This window comes from Marmota marmota, unplaced genomic scaffold, assembly GCF_001458135.2.
Source record: "Marmota marmota marmota unplaced genomic scaffold, marMar, whole genome shotgun sequence".
NCBI classification, from domain to species: Eukaryota; Metazoa; Chordata; class Mammalia; order Rodentia; family Sciuridae; genus Marmota; species Marmota marmota.
Window position 1 is genome coordinate 16,304,573 of NW_026000164.1, and position 17,875 is coordinate 16,322,447.

General features: G+C 38.5%; 1 protein-coding gene across 1 annotated transcript; it reads left to right on the plus strand.

Moving 5' to 3' along the window:
• Positions 1-398: 398 nt before the first annotated feature.
• Slc35b4 (solute carrier family 35 member B4) lies at positions 399-17,807 on the plus strand. Its single transcript, XM_015493901.2, has 10 exons — positions 399-802; positions 6,241-6,354; positions 8,905-9,007; positions 10,635-10,684; positions 11,731-11,812; positions 12,036-12,096; positions 13,677-13,786; positions 14,995-15,070; positions 16,290-16,365; positions 17,213-17,807. Exons 1-10 carry the CDS (start codon positions 399-401, stop codon positions 17,457-17,459), a joined length of 1,323 nt encoding a protein of 440 aa, XP_015349387.1. The 3' UTR covers positions 17,460-17,807.
• The last annotated feature ends 68 nt before the right edge of the window (positions 17,808-17,875 follow it).

Sequence of the window (17,875 nt, forward strand, 5' to 3'; positions counted from 1 at the left end):
AACACCTCTAATGAGCAGTCACAGGTCTGTGGTTTTAGTGCAGCGGCTGCGAGTTTTTGTGACAGTAGCGAATCCCCTTTTGAGTTCTTGGGTCTCCCAGGAAGCATCGACGGCGTGGAGACTTCACTTCCCGGCAGGCCCCGCGGCCGCTGATCTCGCGAGGCTTTCGTGGCACTTTCCCTTTGCTCCTCTCTGGCGGAACGACCCGTCCCGCCCCGCGTAAGGGCGCGCGGGATGCTGGGATATGTAGTCTGGCCGGGACTTGGACGCCCCCTCGGATGAATGGGGCCTGGGCTGACTGAGAACTACAGCTCCTCTGCTGACAGCGCGGCTCTTGCCCGGGGCCGCATCTCTGCCCAGTCCCCACCCCGCCTTGAGCGGTGCCCGGGCGGGAATGCATGAGCCCGGTCCCGCGTGGGCAGCCTGGACCCCTTTGGACCCACTACTCTGCCCCTAGTCCTGCACACCGCCGGCTATCCCGCCTAATAAACTCTGACAGCATCCCCGTGAGGGGACGGACACTGAGGGTGTTGCAGTCGTCACCCAGTTTCCGCACCCTGGGGGATGGAAGCCTGCGGAGTTTTTTAAGTGACTGGTCCAAGATGGGCAGGGAGCTGGTTCCTTCGTCCAGCCACTCTCTCCCCTACTTCCCCTTCAGCTCCAGCTCATTTCTTCGCCCAGTCAATGGCATATCCCGAGTTGAGCAAAGCGTTCTGGTTTTGTCCACACCGCACAGTTTCATCTTTATTATTGGCCCCAGAGTTGCCTGTGGCTATTTTGCCCAAACATACATCTCAGTGATGTAGAACAGATAATTATTATGTGAAAGATCAGTCCAAGTGACCTGAGAGAGCATTTCCAGCTTTATGCCATCATAGGTTTTAAATTGGGAAACATGTATTTTGAAATGTATAAAATGAGAAAGGCTATGACACTTTCCCAAAGGTTACTAGACTGGCTTTATTGAGGTAGTTAGCAAATAGCGGTGAGAAACAATGTGCAAAGTTCAGTGGACAGAACTGTTGCTGAAGAGACAACAGGTGGAATGGAAAAAGCTCTGGATTTAAAAGCGCGAAGTTATGAATTTCAGTCTTGACTTTGCCATCCACTGACTGTGTGCCCTTTTCAAGTTACTTAGCCTCTCTGGGCCTCCTTTCCTCTGCTGTAAAATAGTATCTGTGGTGCCATCTAGCTTCCTGTTTCTAAATTCTCCATTTATCTTCCAACTAATCCTATTGTCAAGAATTCACCTTTACCGACAGTGAATAGGTGGTCTTTCACTACTTGTAAGTGGCAGAGCAAGATCTGTAGTCCAAGATGTTGTCTAAATTCCTAATTTAATACCCTCTTTCACCTCCCAGTTAATTTTGAACTTGAGCGGCAGATGGGTCTTGGTCATCCAATTCTTCATGTGATTCCTGCAAGAGATGTATTTTATTTGAAACCATTGATTAAATCATTCTGAAGCAACCAGTTAAGTTAAACTTTATGAGGAGTTCATTTTTGCTCTTACGGAGCTTGACATTTTATTATGCAGCAAGTGCTGATAAAGATCTGTTATTTGTCTTGGGAGTAGGTGGTGAAGGATATGAAAATGAAAAAAAAAACAAAAAACCCCAACACCTGTATCCGGCTATAATCTGATACACTTCACAGGAAGGCCACTTTGGAAATTGACATATAGTTTATATCTATATTTTTTTAAATATAAAAAGTGATGTAATTAGGTAGTCCATGGAAACGAAGGTCAGAAAATAATAGTGCAATATTTATATTATATATGCCGTTAAATTAAATCTTGCCAAAAGATTTAATTGTATGATGCCAGAATATGCTAGCTACTGAAGCCTCTTTTTACTAGTTTGTGAGTCCTTGGCCAAATGACTTGATTCTAGCTGCCAAAGAGGGTGATGGTTCCATCAGGCTCACAAGTTTTAAAGGATTAAATGAGATGCATGTGGAAAACTTGAAGCACACTGGTGGTTGACTTCCATTACTCTTACAATTTTATTTCAATTCAGGTACCTTGTTTTATGAGCTGTTCAGAAAAGTTATGGACAACTCTAACTTTACAAAATATTTCCATAGGAGCTTCTATTTAGAATGCTTGACTAATTTATATACAAATCATCCCTCCTTCTTTTTCTTTTCTTTTTTTATATATCTGCATTTTTGCATACAACAGTGGGTTTTCATTAAGTGGAGAGAAAGTATATTTGTTAAAATAATCAGTGATATGTGATATACCAGACCAAATAGCTGCCTTTTCCTAACTTGCTTGGGTAAGTCACAACTTTCGTGACAAATCAGTAAAATAGAACCTGCTTAGGCCACATAGTCTTTAAGGTTCTTTCTAGATATGATCTTGGAATTCACTGCTTTATCTGGGAACATCACAGTGGAAAGCCCATGAATTTTTTCAGAGCAGGAGCTGCACTTTTTCATGACTTCTTTATAACCCTTAGGCACCATAGCAAATGGCAAATTTACTCTTAAATGTAAATGCTAAAGTTGACCTGTTGGGGAAAAAAAAAAAAGAATTTTTTAAACCGTTTTTCCCAAATTGGGAAATAAATTCAGTTTGTTCTTTCTGATTTGTGTACCTATATTATATGGGACCAATAGTAAAATATAAACATATATTGCACTGAGCAGATCCATAGTAATGAATAAGTGCCTGCTCCCCCTCCTTTAAGAAGCTCCTTCCTACCTTGGAAACAAAATATTCATGTATCAACTAACAAGTTGATAGGCAAGGTATTGTATGTCTTACATTAGGAAAACAATCTGAAACATTTTCTATTTCCCATTCAATTTTTCAATTAAAGGCCTGATGTTGAATTAAATAAATAAGTTTCCTGTATCTAGAAAAAGAAAAGATATGAACTATCTGATCAGTTCATTCTCTTCAAAGTTGCTTTTGTTAAAAAATAAAAATGTGGATTCTTGCCAAAGACAATTCAAAGTAAGAGCAGTTGTTGGCAGTTAATGATTATAATTCTTGGGGAGTAAAGTTAAAAGAACAAAAGATTTAGGGAAAAAAATTAAGTTTTTACTCTGAAGTTTTAAAATGAATTACTCCAGTTAAATATATAGAATTCCCTGAGAGATATACAATAATATGTGTTCCTAAAAAGCCAAGTAGATTTAGAAAGAAACTTGAGTTATATGAGTACATTAGGGAGATTTAAAAATTATATGGAAATAGAGACCACAAAAAGTAGATTATGAGTTGTCAAAGGACCTGGGGTAAAGAAGGGAGGGTGAGGAGTCACTCATATGCATACAGGATTTCCTTTGGGGAATGTCCTAAAATTAGCTAGTAGCTAAGGTTGCAAGACTAAAAAGCCACATTAAAAGCCATAGAATTGTAACGTTAAGAAGAAGAATAAGGATATATGCAAACCCTGTTACTTTGCCTAGAGGCCCTGAGAAACTTACTCAGCTCAGCTGTGTGGCCCTCAGTGTCTTGGGCAATAAAATGGGCATGCTACTACTTTAACTCCATAAAATAAAGGTAAAATAAAAACATGATGGCCCTTAAAAAATCATAAGGGGCCTTAGTTAGTGACAGAGCCTTTGTGAGGCCCTGGGTGTGAGGGCCTAGGTTTGGATCCCGTAACAACAACAAAACATTAAAAAAATCATCTGAAGAATACACTTGTAAAGTGAATCTTTTTTAAAAAAATAAACTACCTTTTAAAAAATCTTTTGTACATATGCTAATATTCTAGATCACTCTTGTTAAAGTGAGGCATTCCTACATTCATTGGCTTATTTGAGTGAAGGCTGTGATTGGGGCTCAAAGATGGATGGGATGTGGTCTGTCCTCCAACATTCCCACTGTGGCACTGGGTTCTCACTGTCCATATTTCCCCTTTGGCTCCCTAAGCTGCTGTTGTCTTCCTGAGGGCAGGGATCAGTTGTCATTCACATTGGGAACTCCCTCTAAGCTAGCACCTAACTGTGCATAATCGGTTCTTGATAATGTTCATTAATTGACTTCGTCTGAGCTTTCCATAGAGAGAAGATAGACAGGAAAGCAAGTTTTGAGCTTTTGGGCTCAGTCTTGTGCTTGGCACTTCATTTGTATTTTCTCATTGAATTCTCGCTGCACTAATAATAGATCATTTTCATTGAAGACCTTTCAATATGCAAGACCCTAAGCACTGGTCATCGCTGGTGGTTCTGTTTGCCTTTGTCACTCTGGAAAGCACTGTGTTAAGTACTTTTTAGGGAGTGGCTCATTTACTCCTGAGATGAGCAACTAATAGGTTCCCATTTTAAAGATGAGAAAACAGGATTTAGATGGTATGTGATGAAAATGAATCTTGCATGTTAGTCTATACTTTTAACCACTATGGAGCATAGTAGTCTCCAATCCCATGTAAGGGGTCATGCGTCTTACACATGCATGGCCAAATGCACATTCATGCACACTTCAACTCTGGCTGCACATTAGGATCAAGGAAAAACATTTTTTTTAGTACTGGGGATTTAACTCAGGGGCATTTAACCACTGAGTCACATCCCCAGCCCTTTTTATTTTTGAGACAGGGTCTTACTAAGTTGCTTAGAGCCTGGTTGCATTGCTGAGGCTGGTTTTGAACTTGCCATCCTCCTGCTGCAGCCTCCCAAGCCACTGGGATTGTAGGCATGCGCCACTATGCCCAGCCAAGGAAAACTTTTGAAAGTAGATTCCTAGGATCCAGTCCTAGACCAATGGAATCAGAAGTAGGAGAGTGAGCCTCTTAAGGCACATGGGCTTATAAACAGCGGTGGGCTGGAGGGAGTTCGGAAGCATTGTACCAGGGACCATCTAGGTTAGAATTCCTTCTTGGGGCTCTCTTATATAAGATAATGGTTTTAATTAGCTTCTTGAATGAGATAATGATCTTACATACTTATTTATGGATCCCTGCAATGCAATGTTTGGCCTTGTCTTTTGAATATGAAAAATGCTGAAAGAGACATTGTTGAATGGCATCTAAAATTAGAGATTTCAAGGAAGCCTTCTTAGGCAGTCCAGCTTAGAGCAGTGACAGGTCTGCTTCAGATGGTAAGCCTGACTTGCTGTAAGAATGGCTTATGCCTTAGCTTGTCTGTTTTTGTGCCTGATGGATATCTTTAAGAGTTTGTATATCTTGTTTAATATTATGCTACCAATAGGAAATGGAGTTTTGATAAATAGCAATGTATTAATATGTAACAATACAGTTAAATCCTGTATTCACTGGCTTTAGGTAAATATCTTTGATCAGGATGAAGAGAAGAATATGAAGTGGTGATTAATGGTAGTAAGGGAAATCTAGATGCTGTTTACTTGGTACTTTTTCCAGTGATCAAGCAGAGCTGAATAGACAAGCTCAAGAAAAACATTAGCATAGCATGTGACTAATTTTCAGAATGCCTCCAGCTGGATGTTAGAAGGAATTTTTCTACTTTGTGAATCTGTTCCCAATGGTCACCGTGGAAGATTCCCCAACTGTTACATAGATCACTGAAGAGGATCAATTGAATTCCACAGACATTTCTTGAGTGCCTAATAGATTTGAAATGCTGTGTAAGGATTGTGGTGAAAGGAACGATAGTAGTCTTTCGCAGTTTTATTGCTTTGACACCAGAACCCTTTTTAGACAATTTTTCTAAATCACCCCTTCACAGATATACTATATTCTGGTTTAAGCACAGGTGTGTTTTGTTGTACCTTATACTTAAAAGGGGTAAGATCCCTCCCCCTTCCCAAGAACTAGTTTTTACCCCCTCAGAGACACTATCTAAAATAACGTCCTTATCATCACCTGACCCGATGATTCCTAGTCAAGAGGGGTATATAAACATTCCAGGAGAAAATTCAGCCCCTTTCTGTCCTTGGGTTTTGCTACCTGTGCTGACTCAGCTCCTGGCGACAGGCCTTTTGGATCTCCACCAGAACATATAACCAGTCTCCTGCCAAGTACCAGGAAAGCTGTGTCACAGTTCTGGCAATGGGTAGGGCAGAGCAAATCTCACTCATGGCCTGCTACACCTGGGGATGAATAAATAAGAAATTTTTACACTTTCTGTGAGGTATAGTGCTAAAGGTGTGTGATCCATGGTCTCTGAGAGCCCAGGTAAGGAAAGACAGTGGGTAATAGGGATCTATCCTTCTTGCTGTTTTGGAATTATAAATATAAGACCTTAGTGCTCTTTATCTCGGTCTTTGTGCCTTATTTTTCCTTTCTGTTACTCATCACCCAGGAAGCATCCAGGATGTGGGAACATTGTGACATTTGCACAGTTCTTATTTATTGCTGTCGAAGGCTTCCTCTTTGAAGCTGACTTGGGAAGGAAGCCGCCAGCTATCCCAATAAGGTATGACACATAAGTCTCTTTGTTTTGGGTCTTTTTAAAAAGATGAAGAGAGATGAAACCCATAGAAAAGGAGTATAAGACATTCTGAGATATATATCAAAGATATCAGTAGAATAATTCATTTTTTGAGTTTAACACATTGCAAAACTCTGGGGAGTCTATTTTTAGGATAAAATTCCTGCCATAACACTTTACATAACTGTGAGGAAGACAATAGTGTGTGCACTTGTGTTTGTGTGTGACTGTCCCTTTCTAAAACTGACTAACCTTGGGGACTATATAGAGGTGTACACAATTTTATAAGTGTACTAAATTCCCCTGAATTGTTCACTTTAAAATGGTCAATATTATGTTACATGAATTTCACCTCAATTAAAAGAAAATGAATAGCAAGCGAAGTCAGAATTGTTGATGCCAGACCTTTGTCCACTAGTCCACACTTGCATAACTGTACTCCTGAGGCCAGATAGAACACACGGCAGTTCTTACAGTGAACAGTGTGTTGAAGACTCAGCCTTCTTGATGAGTGACTTGAGTGTTATCCATCCAGTTTTGAGTGTTGGAAGAATGCTGTCACTTAACCCGTGGAGAGCAACATTCCCATGTGACTATATCCAGGTACTCAGGTTCACCCTTGTTGGTATTGTTTTGCAGCATTCCTGAACAGTGCACACAGAAAATCTGGCTGAATTGTGTTATATTAAATATCATACTTTTAAATTTCTTGATGTGGGATGCTGTTTTAGTCAGCTTTTTTACTGCTGTGACTAAAAGATAGACAAGAACAAATTTAGAGGAGGAAGAATTTATTTGGGGGCTCTTGGTTTCAGAGGTCTCAGTCCCTAGACAGCAGGCCCCATTCCTTGGAGCGTGAGGTGAGGCAGAACATCATGGTGAAAGAATGTGGTGGAGGAAAGCGGCTCAGAATGTGCCTATCAGGAAGCAGAGAGAGAGTTCCCTTACCAGGGCGAAATATATACCCAAAAGGCATGACCCACCTCCCCCAGCCACACCCTACCTGCCTACTGTTATCCACAGTTAATCCTTACCAAGGAATTAATCATTGACTGGGTGAAGGCTCTCAGAACCCAATCATCTCACCTCAACTTTCTTGCATTGTCTTACACATGAGCTTTGGAGGGACACCCCATATCTAAACCATAACAGATGTTAAATATTCGGAATACTTTTTTTTTGCATTGGCTTTAATATCTTCATAACACTTCTGCTCCTGCAGGCCAGCATGTACCCTGCACTAGGAGCCCCAGTGACTTTTTACTTCTTTGGCCTTTCCTGCCTCTTCCCACTGTCTCTTCCCATCACCTCAGCCATTTGCGTGGATTAGGAGCGTATTCCGTGTCACCATAACTTTTAAGTATCCAGCTGACTGATCTCCCTTCCGCCCACTTTTGTTTATTCCTGTTTTACTTGTACCATTTCATTGTGGCACTTCTTGCTCAGTGGTTGTCATGATGTTCAGAATGAATTTCAACCTCCCCAGCCTGTCCTTGAGACTCCCATGATCTTCCCCCAACAACCACACTCCCATGTGTGTCCTGTTTGTGATAGCTATTTTATTTTCAGTTGTGAAACCATAATCAAAGTTTTACTCATGTAATTCATCCTCATAAGTGATTTCTAGGCAGTGCTAGGTCAGCAGCCATGTGGAATAATTGAGTTAATTATCCTGAAACACCTTGATGAACTCTTCTTGCCTCCCAAAGGCATCTCTTTAAGATAAGACTGAGAAAATTGTACAAGAAGCCTTGCAAAATCACTAATATATAGTATTAAAAGGTTGTGAAGAAACAGTTGCTAGTGATTTTGTGTGTATGTGTCACTGTGCTCTACGTTCATTGTTAAGCTTCTCAAACTTTCCAGGCTATGTTAATTTAGCCTTAGGCTTTACTGCTATTGTGATGTATAGAGAGCTCCATATCTAACCAGCAATATATAATAGGTTCTTGTTAGAGAAGATAACTTGGAACAACTCTCTGTTGTTATATCTCCACATGTGCAGAGGTGGAAATGGACAACATTTCATGAAGAACATGGAATCACTTATTTACCTTTGCGATGCATTCTTTAGTCATTGATTTTAAATATTTCTCTTATTGAATAGGTTCAGTTGAATCATGAAATTGCTAATGTTCAACCCTTTTTGAATTACAAAAAAACCATGGCAATTTAATATGGTTTAATATATATATGAAATTTATGTACAGTGAACCAATACAGTAATATTTATCTATTCACTTCGAAAAAGCCTATTGATATCTATTAACATTTTAAAAGTTTAGTTTTAAATGGCCACGTATACTTGAAAAAATAATTTCTTTAAACATATTCAGTAATTCAAACTTTTCCCATATTAGTCTGACTTTGTATTTTTATACATACATAATATTTGACTTCAGATGATAATAGTGATAGTCTTTTAATGCAAAGGAAACAAATAAAATTCTTTTTAGACTAAAATATAGATTTCCTTCTATACTTAATTTCTGGAAATAACAGATTCTGTGATTTGCTGTTCTTTCTGTATTTCAGGTACTATGCCGTGATGGTAACCATGTTCTTTACTGTCAGCGTGGTGAACAACTATGCCCTGAATCTCAACATTGCCATGCCCTTGCACATGATATTTAGATCTGTAAGTGCTGCCATGTGCATGTTCCTCTGAAAAGCATAAAAAAGTAGTAGGCTGACTATGTAGCAAAAGTAGAAAGGTCTTGTAATAAGTCTTTGGTCTTGGGTATAAGAGAGTAGGTTTGTGAATGTGTGAGCAAGGATGGCTTTCACCAGAGAAGGAAGGCAAAAAGAAAGAAATGTGAAAGTGGACAGTTAACTTATTTTTTTGAAGTCTAATGGGTGATTATTAAAAAGAAATTAAAATTTCCCTGGGAAACAGATTTTACCTTCAATTTTCTTCATCTGGTTGATTTTATATTCAAACTTACTATTAATGTTATTTAACTTATTTCTTTTTTATCACTTAGTGTTTTTTCTTTTTTTTAAAATATTTATTTATTTATTTTTAGTTGTAGTTGGACACCATACCTTTATTTTTATGTGATGCTGAGTATCAAACCCAAGGCCTCGAACATGCTAGGCAAATGCTCCACCGCTGAGCCACAGCTCCAGCCTTAGTGGGTTTTTTTTTTTTTTTCCCATTAAAAAAAATTACATTTACTTCTGTTACATGAAACAGATACAGATTGAGTATACCTTACCCAAAATGCTTGTGACACTAGTGTTTCCAGGTTTGGAATATTTGCATATACCTAAAGGGATAGTGTAGGTTGTGGAACCCAAGTCTAACCACATAATTTACTTATGTTTCATATGTACCTTATACACATAATCTAAAGGAAATTTTATACAATACATTTAATGATTTTGTGCATGAATCAAGGTTTGGGGCGTGGGATTATCTACTTGTGGCGTCATGTCAGCACTCAAAAAGTTTTGGATTTTAGAACAGTTCAGATTTTCAGATCAGGAATGCTCAAATTGTACTTCTCTTTTCTAATTTTTTTTCATCAAAAACTTGAGCTAATAAAGGAAAATTTTTGACAAAGGGAATTTTTCCCAAAGTAGTACAAGTTTTCTTCTTTTCCTAATGTATAGTGGGAGATCCATGTGTGGTTTGTATATAAATAAGAACAGAGTATGCCCAGAAGAGAAGGGAAGACTTCAAGGGTCATGTAGGTAGGATTGCAAAAGACTGCAGAATGGGTGGTGATGACTGGAATGATAGCATTTCTGGGTGGCCTGAGATTTTTTGTGACATTGAATGTGCTATTTCTGAATGTAAATATTAATTATAATTATTAAGATGAACTTTAACACATAGTAGACTTTAATAAACACTTGCTGATTGATTAACATCTTTCCAGAGTGGGGAGAGAGATCCTTGTATGACTTCTTTCATTAAAACTGCAGGTGAGAAGAAGCTTATTAAAAGTCTTAGAAATTAGATGGAAAACTGGACAAAAAGAAGTCTATTAAATCATTTATTCCTATTAGTCATAACTTCTGTGACCAGTTATTGAGAATTGATCATTTTTGTTCTCATTATTAGCTCGTTACTGTTTAACACGAGAGATCGTTGTGCTCTATACTTTTTGCTGCCATAGAACATCTGGACCTTATTAATTGTTTATCCATCCTCCTTCATTCCATGTTTCCCCCCTTGTACACATTCATATTCATTTTGAGTTATTTTCTTTCCCTGGTGCACTAAGACTCTTTTTGTTATTCTTGTTTCCTTTTTACAGGGCTCCCTCATTGCCAACATGATTCTGGGAATTATCATTTTAAAGAAAAGGTAAACAACACACCTTCGTATTTTATGTATAGAAGTGATATTCTGAGCCACCATCCCTGGGCTTATCATCTGGATTCTTTTTCCCTTTGTGGTTGTAAGTTTGCTTTTGGCCATCTACCTTTTTTCTTAGTTCTTTTTCTAAAAATGGTGCACAATGATATAGTTTCCTGAGGCAGTTGGCCAGGTGAGTGGGCTAATCTGTGATTTTGGAGTAGTATCTTCTCTGAATTGATTAACTCTTGTCATGACTAAATCTATGGTACCATATGTACCTATTAAACCAATAGAGCTTCACTGTGTAATATGGTTACCACTAGTCATCTGTGACTATTTACACTTAACATCTAAATTTAATTTTTATTTATTACATTTATTTTATTTATTACATTTCATTTTAATTTTTTTTTAATCCTTCCCTGAGGCTTTTGCTTGATCACCAAAAATCTGAAAGGGATAATAATGATGCTATTTTAGTTAATGTGAAATGTCGCTATTACTATCGCTCATCGTTCTATAAATTGAAAATTCTCTTTGTCCAACTATGCCAACATTCAAGAGCAACATTTAAGTTATTCAGAAAGTTTAAAAATAATACCATCCTCAGAGAATGTTCAATTTAATCATTTTCTGAGCATTGAATGCTGCTACTGGTACCTGATGGTCTATTCTTCCTCTTTGGTGGTGTGTGTCTTAGGACTCAGGTTTGAGTTCTATAAAGACAGGGAAAGCCACCGAGCCCAGTTAAGACTGGCCAGGCTCCCTATGGACTCTTGAGAGCAGAATGCAGTGTCATGCCTGGTCTGTGTCTGTTTCTATTTTTGTTTCCTGATGCAGCAATCTGTTTATCAACAAACTGTTGGAAACAAATTATTTTAACCACCCCAGGGAAAATGTTTAGGAACCAGTCAGTACCCTGATTCCTTCATGTACCTGCCTGTGTGGACTCTGCTGGAAGGTCACATTTTAGTGATTTGTACTTACATACCCCATTGACTATAAATGTCATTTGGAAATGTGTTTTCCTGTGTTTTGTTTTTATTTTGCAGATACAGTATTTTCAAGTATACCTCCATTGCCCTGGTGTCTGCAGGGATTTTTATTTGCACTTTCATGTCAGCAAAGCAGGTGGTAAGAATCAGCTCACAAATCATTTATTTCACTACTTGCCATTGGGGCCTGGTTACCAGACACTCATTAATAATAAAACAAATTAAAACTTTTGTAATTTAAGGATTTGAGTCTCTGCAAGAGAGGAATGGAGGGAAATGGATAGCATAAATACTTCCCTTGTCTCTCTTGCATGTTGCATGTGATTCTGGTCTCTGTATCTCTGTATTTTCTTATTTCCTAGACTTCCCAGTCCAGCGTGGGTGAAAATGATGGATTCCAGGCCTTTGCATGGTGGTTACTAGGCAAGTACAGTAATTACAATAAAGCTAATTGCCTCTGAAGTTGTGTTTGCTTAGTTTTCTCCTAAGGGAAGTGTTTCTTGGCAAGAAGCTTCAGCTAAAAAAAATTATGCCCTGGAAGAGAGGGGATCCTGTATTTCTAAACCTTAGCATTCAAGAAATGAAAAAAAAAAAAAAAAAGTCCACATTTGTGGCAGAGTGCTGGACAACATGGATCTATATGTTTCTTGGTTGCCACTGGCCTTGAAAGAAAAGTGTGTCTACTTGCCTGCCTAGCATGCTCTGAGAGCAGTGCGTGGGCTGTCATCCATTTCTTCATGATCCATCTGCTGAGTAAAAGCATCTGCAAAAGAAGGGCACATTAACCAGTTGACTCTTCAAATTTCCAAGGGACCCATTTCTAAATCTTAGATTTATATTCTTCATAGGTTAGCTGTTCCAGATGGCAGTGTTCCCGAATCTAACTGATCATCATAATCTCCTGGGAATTCTTTTTTTCTTAAATACAAGTATCTCTTTGTAGAATTAATTAGAGAACTCCTAGAGAGCCTTGTTCTCAACACTGTCTGATTTGGAGGGAAACTCTTTCCATGTACTTTCAGTAATAACAAGAACAGATTGAGACTGACAACGTGGAGGGGAAGTAGCAATAAAAGACTGTGGTTCTCTTTTCTTTGAATTTTATCCCTTTAGGTTGCTATTCTTAACATAGAAAGATCTGTATGAGCTATGAGAAAAATACTTTACCTAATGAGAAAAGTTTCCAAAGGATATGAGTATACAATTCATGGGGAAAATTAATAAATGATAATTTTATGTTAAGCTTCACTAGTTTGTTCGTCAAAGAAATGAAAATTAAAACCAAAATACAATACCTTTTTACTTTGTCCTGTCATATTGGCAAAATGATAAATGATTATTTTCATTGCTGCGAGGGTACAGAATGACAAAACCATTTTCATATAAATGATTAGTTTAAATTGACACAGCCTTTCTGGAAAAATATTATATATTGAGTTTTTAAAATGTCTTCAACCTTTGATTCGGTAATTCCATTTATATGTTTATTCTAAGGAAATAATCAAAATGTTTAAAGGTTTGTGTACAATGATACATATTGATTTCAATGATGAGGTAATTGGAAATAATCTAACCATTCTCCCTGAAAGACATTTAAGGGAGAATGGTTAGATTATTTCTAATTAGATTAGATGGTTAGATTATATCCAACCATGTGATAGAATAATATACAGTCATTAAATCACAATTTTGAAAAAATTTAATGAAGGACTTGAAGAAAAATGTGAGAAAACATCCCAAGAAAAGCAAGATATTATATCGTGCATGCAATCTCATCCCATCTTAGAATAAAAATATATGCATTAGATATAGAGAGATGTAGAAAATAAAAGGTTAGATGGTGATATTGTGGTTGATTTTTACCTATTTTTAAAATGTTGTACATGTTCTACATTTAGTTTATAATATCTGTAGAACTGTAAACAAGCAATAAATGTTCTTTGAGGAAACATCTGAAAATGAACAAATGCAGGCCATCTTGTAACCCAGTGTTTGTGTCTTAGGCATCGCGGCACTGACTTTTGCTCTTCTGATGTCAGCAAGGATGGGTATATTCCAAGAGACTCTCTACAAACAATTTGGGAAGCACTCCAAGGAGGCCTTATTTTATAATGTAAGCAACTTCTTATAGGTGGGGAAGGTGGAAATTCCTGCATTATAGTGTGTTATTTCAAGTGAAAGATGCCATCCTTCTGATGTCATTAAAAAGCCTTGAGACCCAGAGACTGAAGTGCTTTTGTGAGAGAGCTAGTGCACATTCTGAGCCACAGTTGCCTACATAAGACAATCCTTATCAGCCAATGTGAATGAAACATCTGTTAGGCAGGAGCAACCTCCAGGGACAAAGCACCCTAACCTGCAACATTCTTGTAGATGAAATCGAGTTAAAACCAATATGGAAATCCTGAAAAGGAAAACCAAGTTCCAAGAGCAACAAGCAAGGGAATTTGTGCAGGCAGGCATCTGTGGTGTAGTTTGGGGAGGATTGGGTGGAGAGGCATAAGTCCCCCTGATGGGTTTTATTCACTTAATAGTTTAATTATTATATGTGCTTTGTTTTGAACTGTCACTTCCTCTAACTTTCCTCCTCTTCTTCCCTCTTGGCTATTGAGATACCCTCAGAGCATAGCCAGTCCCTTAAGCTGAGAGTGAGGCAGTTGCCCTCATACAGGTAGCCAGGGATTCTTTCACTGCTGACTTTTTGTACTGAAGTTGCAACCAAACATTTTGAGATATTTAATTGGAGCCAGGGTTCGTGGCTGGGAATTTTAAAACTTAAACATTGTGTTTGGTTCATATCTCCAATGCCAGGCATATGGTAACTGCTCAGTGAGTGTTAGGTGTGACTCGTCATTACTGATGGGCAGGGTGGGGGCTGTTGTCGAGCACCTTCGTCATTGTTGGCCTATCATATCTTTTTTTCTCTTCAGCCCCTTCTAATTTTTACCTTCATTTATTTTTCCCTGATTTTGGATTGTCCTCAAATCTCTTTCCCACTAGCTTTCTGAATTCCCTGAAATCTGCCTCTGTATTCTTTATAATTCTTAGATCCATTGTTTGCTTAACCTTTCTCAAAAATAAATAAATAAATGTGTCAAATCCTTTTGGACTGTTTTTAAGTTTCCCCCTTCCCTTTTGTTGAGGAAAGGATGCTGGCTCCTTTGCTTTTATCTGTGCATGATGCCAGGTGGAGGCACTGATACTTTTAACTTAGTCTAACTTGCTTTTCTTTATATTACTTATCAAACAATTTGTACAACTTTCAATTACTGTTTTGTATGTTCTTGCACTTAACTTTATATGACCCATTTCTTCCCACAGCACGCCCTTCCACTTCCTGGTTTCATCTTCTTGGCCTCTGATATTTATGACCATGCAGTTCTATTCAATAAGTCTGGTGAGTTTAGGATTATATGATAGAATTACATACCAGTTTCTGAGGCAGAGTCTCAGTTTTGCTTTTGATTTGACCATAATTTTTTTCATTATTATTTAAATCATCCGTCCCTTCCAAAACTATCTTCCTCCAACCTTTCAGGAATATAAATGGTACTATTAATTAGTAGTTGTAGCAGCAATAGCTTTCTGTAGGCACTTCTCCATTTTTTGCAAATTAAGTAAGAAAATATCTTCACGTTTCTATTTTGCTTTGGAATTTGCATGTTTGCCTTTGAATCGAGAGGTTTTGGGAATACAAACAACTAGTAGCCACACAGAACAGAGATCTGCACCCTGCAGATTTGGGCAGCAGTCCAGCTCTCTCTGGTGCTGCTCATCCTTTTCTACTGTGAATGGCAGAGCTGCTCATGGATGCAAGATGGGCGTAGGATGGTGGCAGGGCTTGTTTCCTAGTGACCGGTTAGATAGGCAACAAGAATAAGCAAATTAGTTTCAAGTGTCTACAGTATAAATGTAAAGTGGCCATTTGATTAATTAGCTATAAATTGTCAGTCAACTTGAAGGAAACTACTGTGTGATCTGATTATCTACTAATGATATCATCATACAGACAAATGAGCACACAGGGAACAAACGGCATTTAAAATCAGGCTTTATGTTGCATATACCTTGAATGGTAAGTGCATTCTATAGCCTGGCCTTAGGGTCTCATCGGAGCATGAGTTCTAAAATTAGGTCTGCTCTCTGCATGACAGTGTTATAACTGTGTTATCTCTCTCATTTGGCCAAATATATATATATATATATATATATATATGATAAAGGTAATAGTAGTAATAGTATATAAGAAAGTTGGAAAGTTTCCGAATAAGAGAACCACTTCCGATTATTAACAACATAGTTTTGAAGACCTCCGAGAGTCACCTCAGAGCAATAACTCTTGTGGCTGTTATTAACCATTAGAATCAAGGCAGGTAAATTGATGGGAGGTGCAAACCTATTGGCAAGTGAAATAATGCTGCTATTTCTATAATCATTTATTTATATTGCCTTTTCGAAAGATGAAAAGTTTAGCTATCAAAAAGTGATCTTGGGGTTAGGTGTGTAGCCTAGCTAGCATGCCCAAAGCCCTGGGTTTCCAGTACCACAAAAAAAAAAAAAAAAGAAAAGAAAGAAAAAGAAAAACTAGTGTGACCATATCCTCTCAATCTTTGCAGAACTGTATCAAGTTCCAGTTGTCGGTGTGACAGTGCCCATCATGTGGTTCTACCTCCTCATGAATGTTATCACTCAGTATCCTTTTGATTTCCCATATATATATATGGTTTCTTCATGTTATTTTGGCCTAGAATGTTTATTCTTTTCTTCTAACAGGTGTGGAGACATGAGTTTGGTTTTTTTCCTTGATTTCTTCTTGTAGGGAACAGGAAGCAGAGAGACATATTCAGGGAGTTCCTTTGCAAAGGGCACAGGGACAGTGGTGCAATGGATCATTAAGTCTCAGGGAGCAGGGAGGAATGCGCTGGTGGAGTGAAGGAGCCCACTGGTTAAACACTAGTCTATGGCATGGACAGTTTGTGATTTTTTGCCCGGGCTTTTCTAGTATTCCAAGATATTTCCAATTATCACAAGTACCACAAGCTTTGAAAGAATTTCAAATTAGTCAAGACTCAGTTTTTTTAAGTAATCATTTTTAATGACCTTAAGTACCTTTTAAAATCTGTTAACTCTTTGAAGTAGTGAAACAGTTTGATTTGACCTCAATCCTCTGAAATCCTAAAAGTTCTTTTTTGGAGGAGGGTGCACAGAAGCTGAGGACAAGACAAAATAAAGGGAGATGGGATCAGCCTTACTGAGAATGTTGCCCTTTTGTTATCTCAGAGGCAACCTTGGTTGTAAACCACAGGAAACATCCAGAATAATAATGGGAGATCTTGAGGTAGTTTCCAACTGAGATCTATAAATGGAATGGCAGAACAGGAACTCTGCAGGATGTTCTGCTGAGGAGGGGCCATAGAGTGCTGTGATAGACCCTCCTATTTTCTTAGAAGGTGAAAATTTAAGCCAAGAGCCATGCAGAAGTTCCCCCCACTGGCCTCCCAAGTGCAGTTTACAGAAAACGACCTTAACTCCATTCCAGGTACGTGTGCATCCGGGGCGTGTTCATCCTCACAACAGAGTGTGCCTCCCTCACCGTCACGCTTGTTGTGACTCTACGCAAGTTCGTGAGCCTCATCTTTTCCATCCTGTACTTCCAGAACCCTTTCACTCTGTGGCACTGGCTGGGCACCTTGTTTGTCTTCATTGGGACCTTAATGTACACAGAGGTGTGGAACAACCTAGGAACCACAAAAAGTCAGCAGCAGAAGGCCGACAAGAAGAACTGACATCTGCCTGGAAGATGACTAGTGTTGTGTGCAGGAGGCCTCCGCCCTTTTGCTTTGGTTAACACTGATGTTAACCCAGGATGGAACCAGACATACCCCAGGGATTACTGAGAAGGAGGGGACGTTTTCCGTTTCTCATGGCCATCCAAACAAAGTTTGTAGACTCTGAATAGACATCCCTTAACCCTAAAAATAGGAAAAAGAGTAGTTCTGTATTATCACACAGATCATTTGTTATTTGTTTACCAGGATATTCAGAACTGTGCTTGTTTGTTAAATTCCAAGTCCCTAGAGCTGTGAGTCTTGTATCTGTGATCTCAGACAAGATCATGCCTTTGTTACTGTTCTGACATTCTCTGCCATAATAATCATTTGTTATCCCGTCCCCTTTTTCTCCTGCCCCCCCCCCCCCCCCC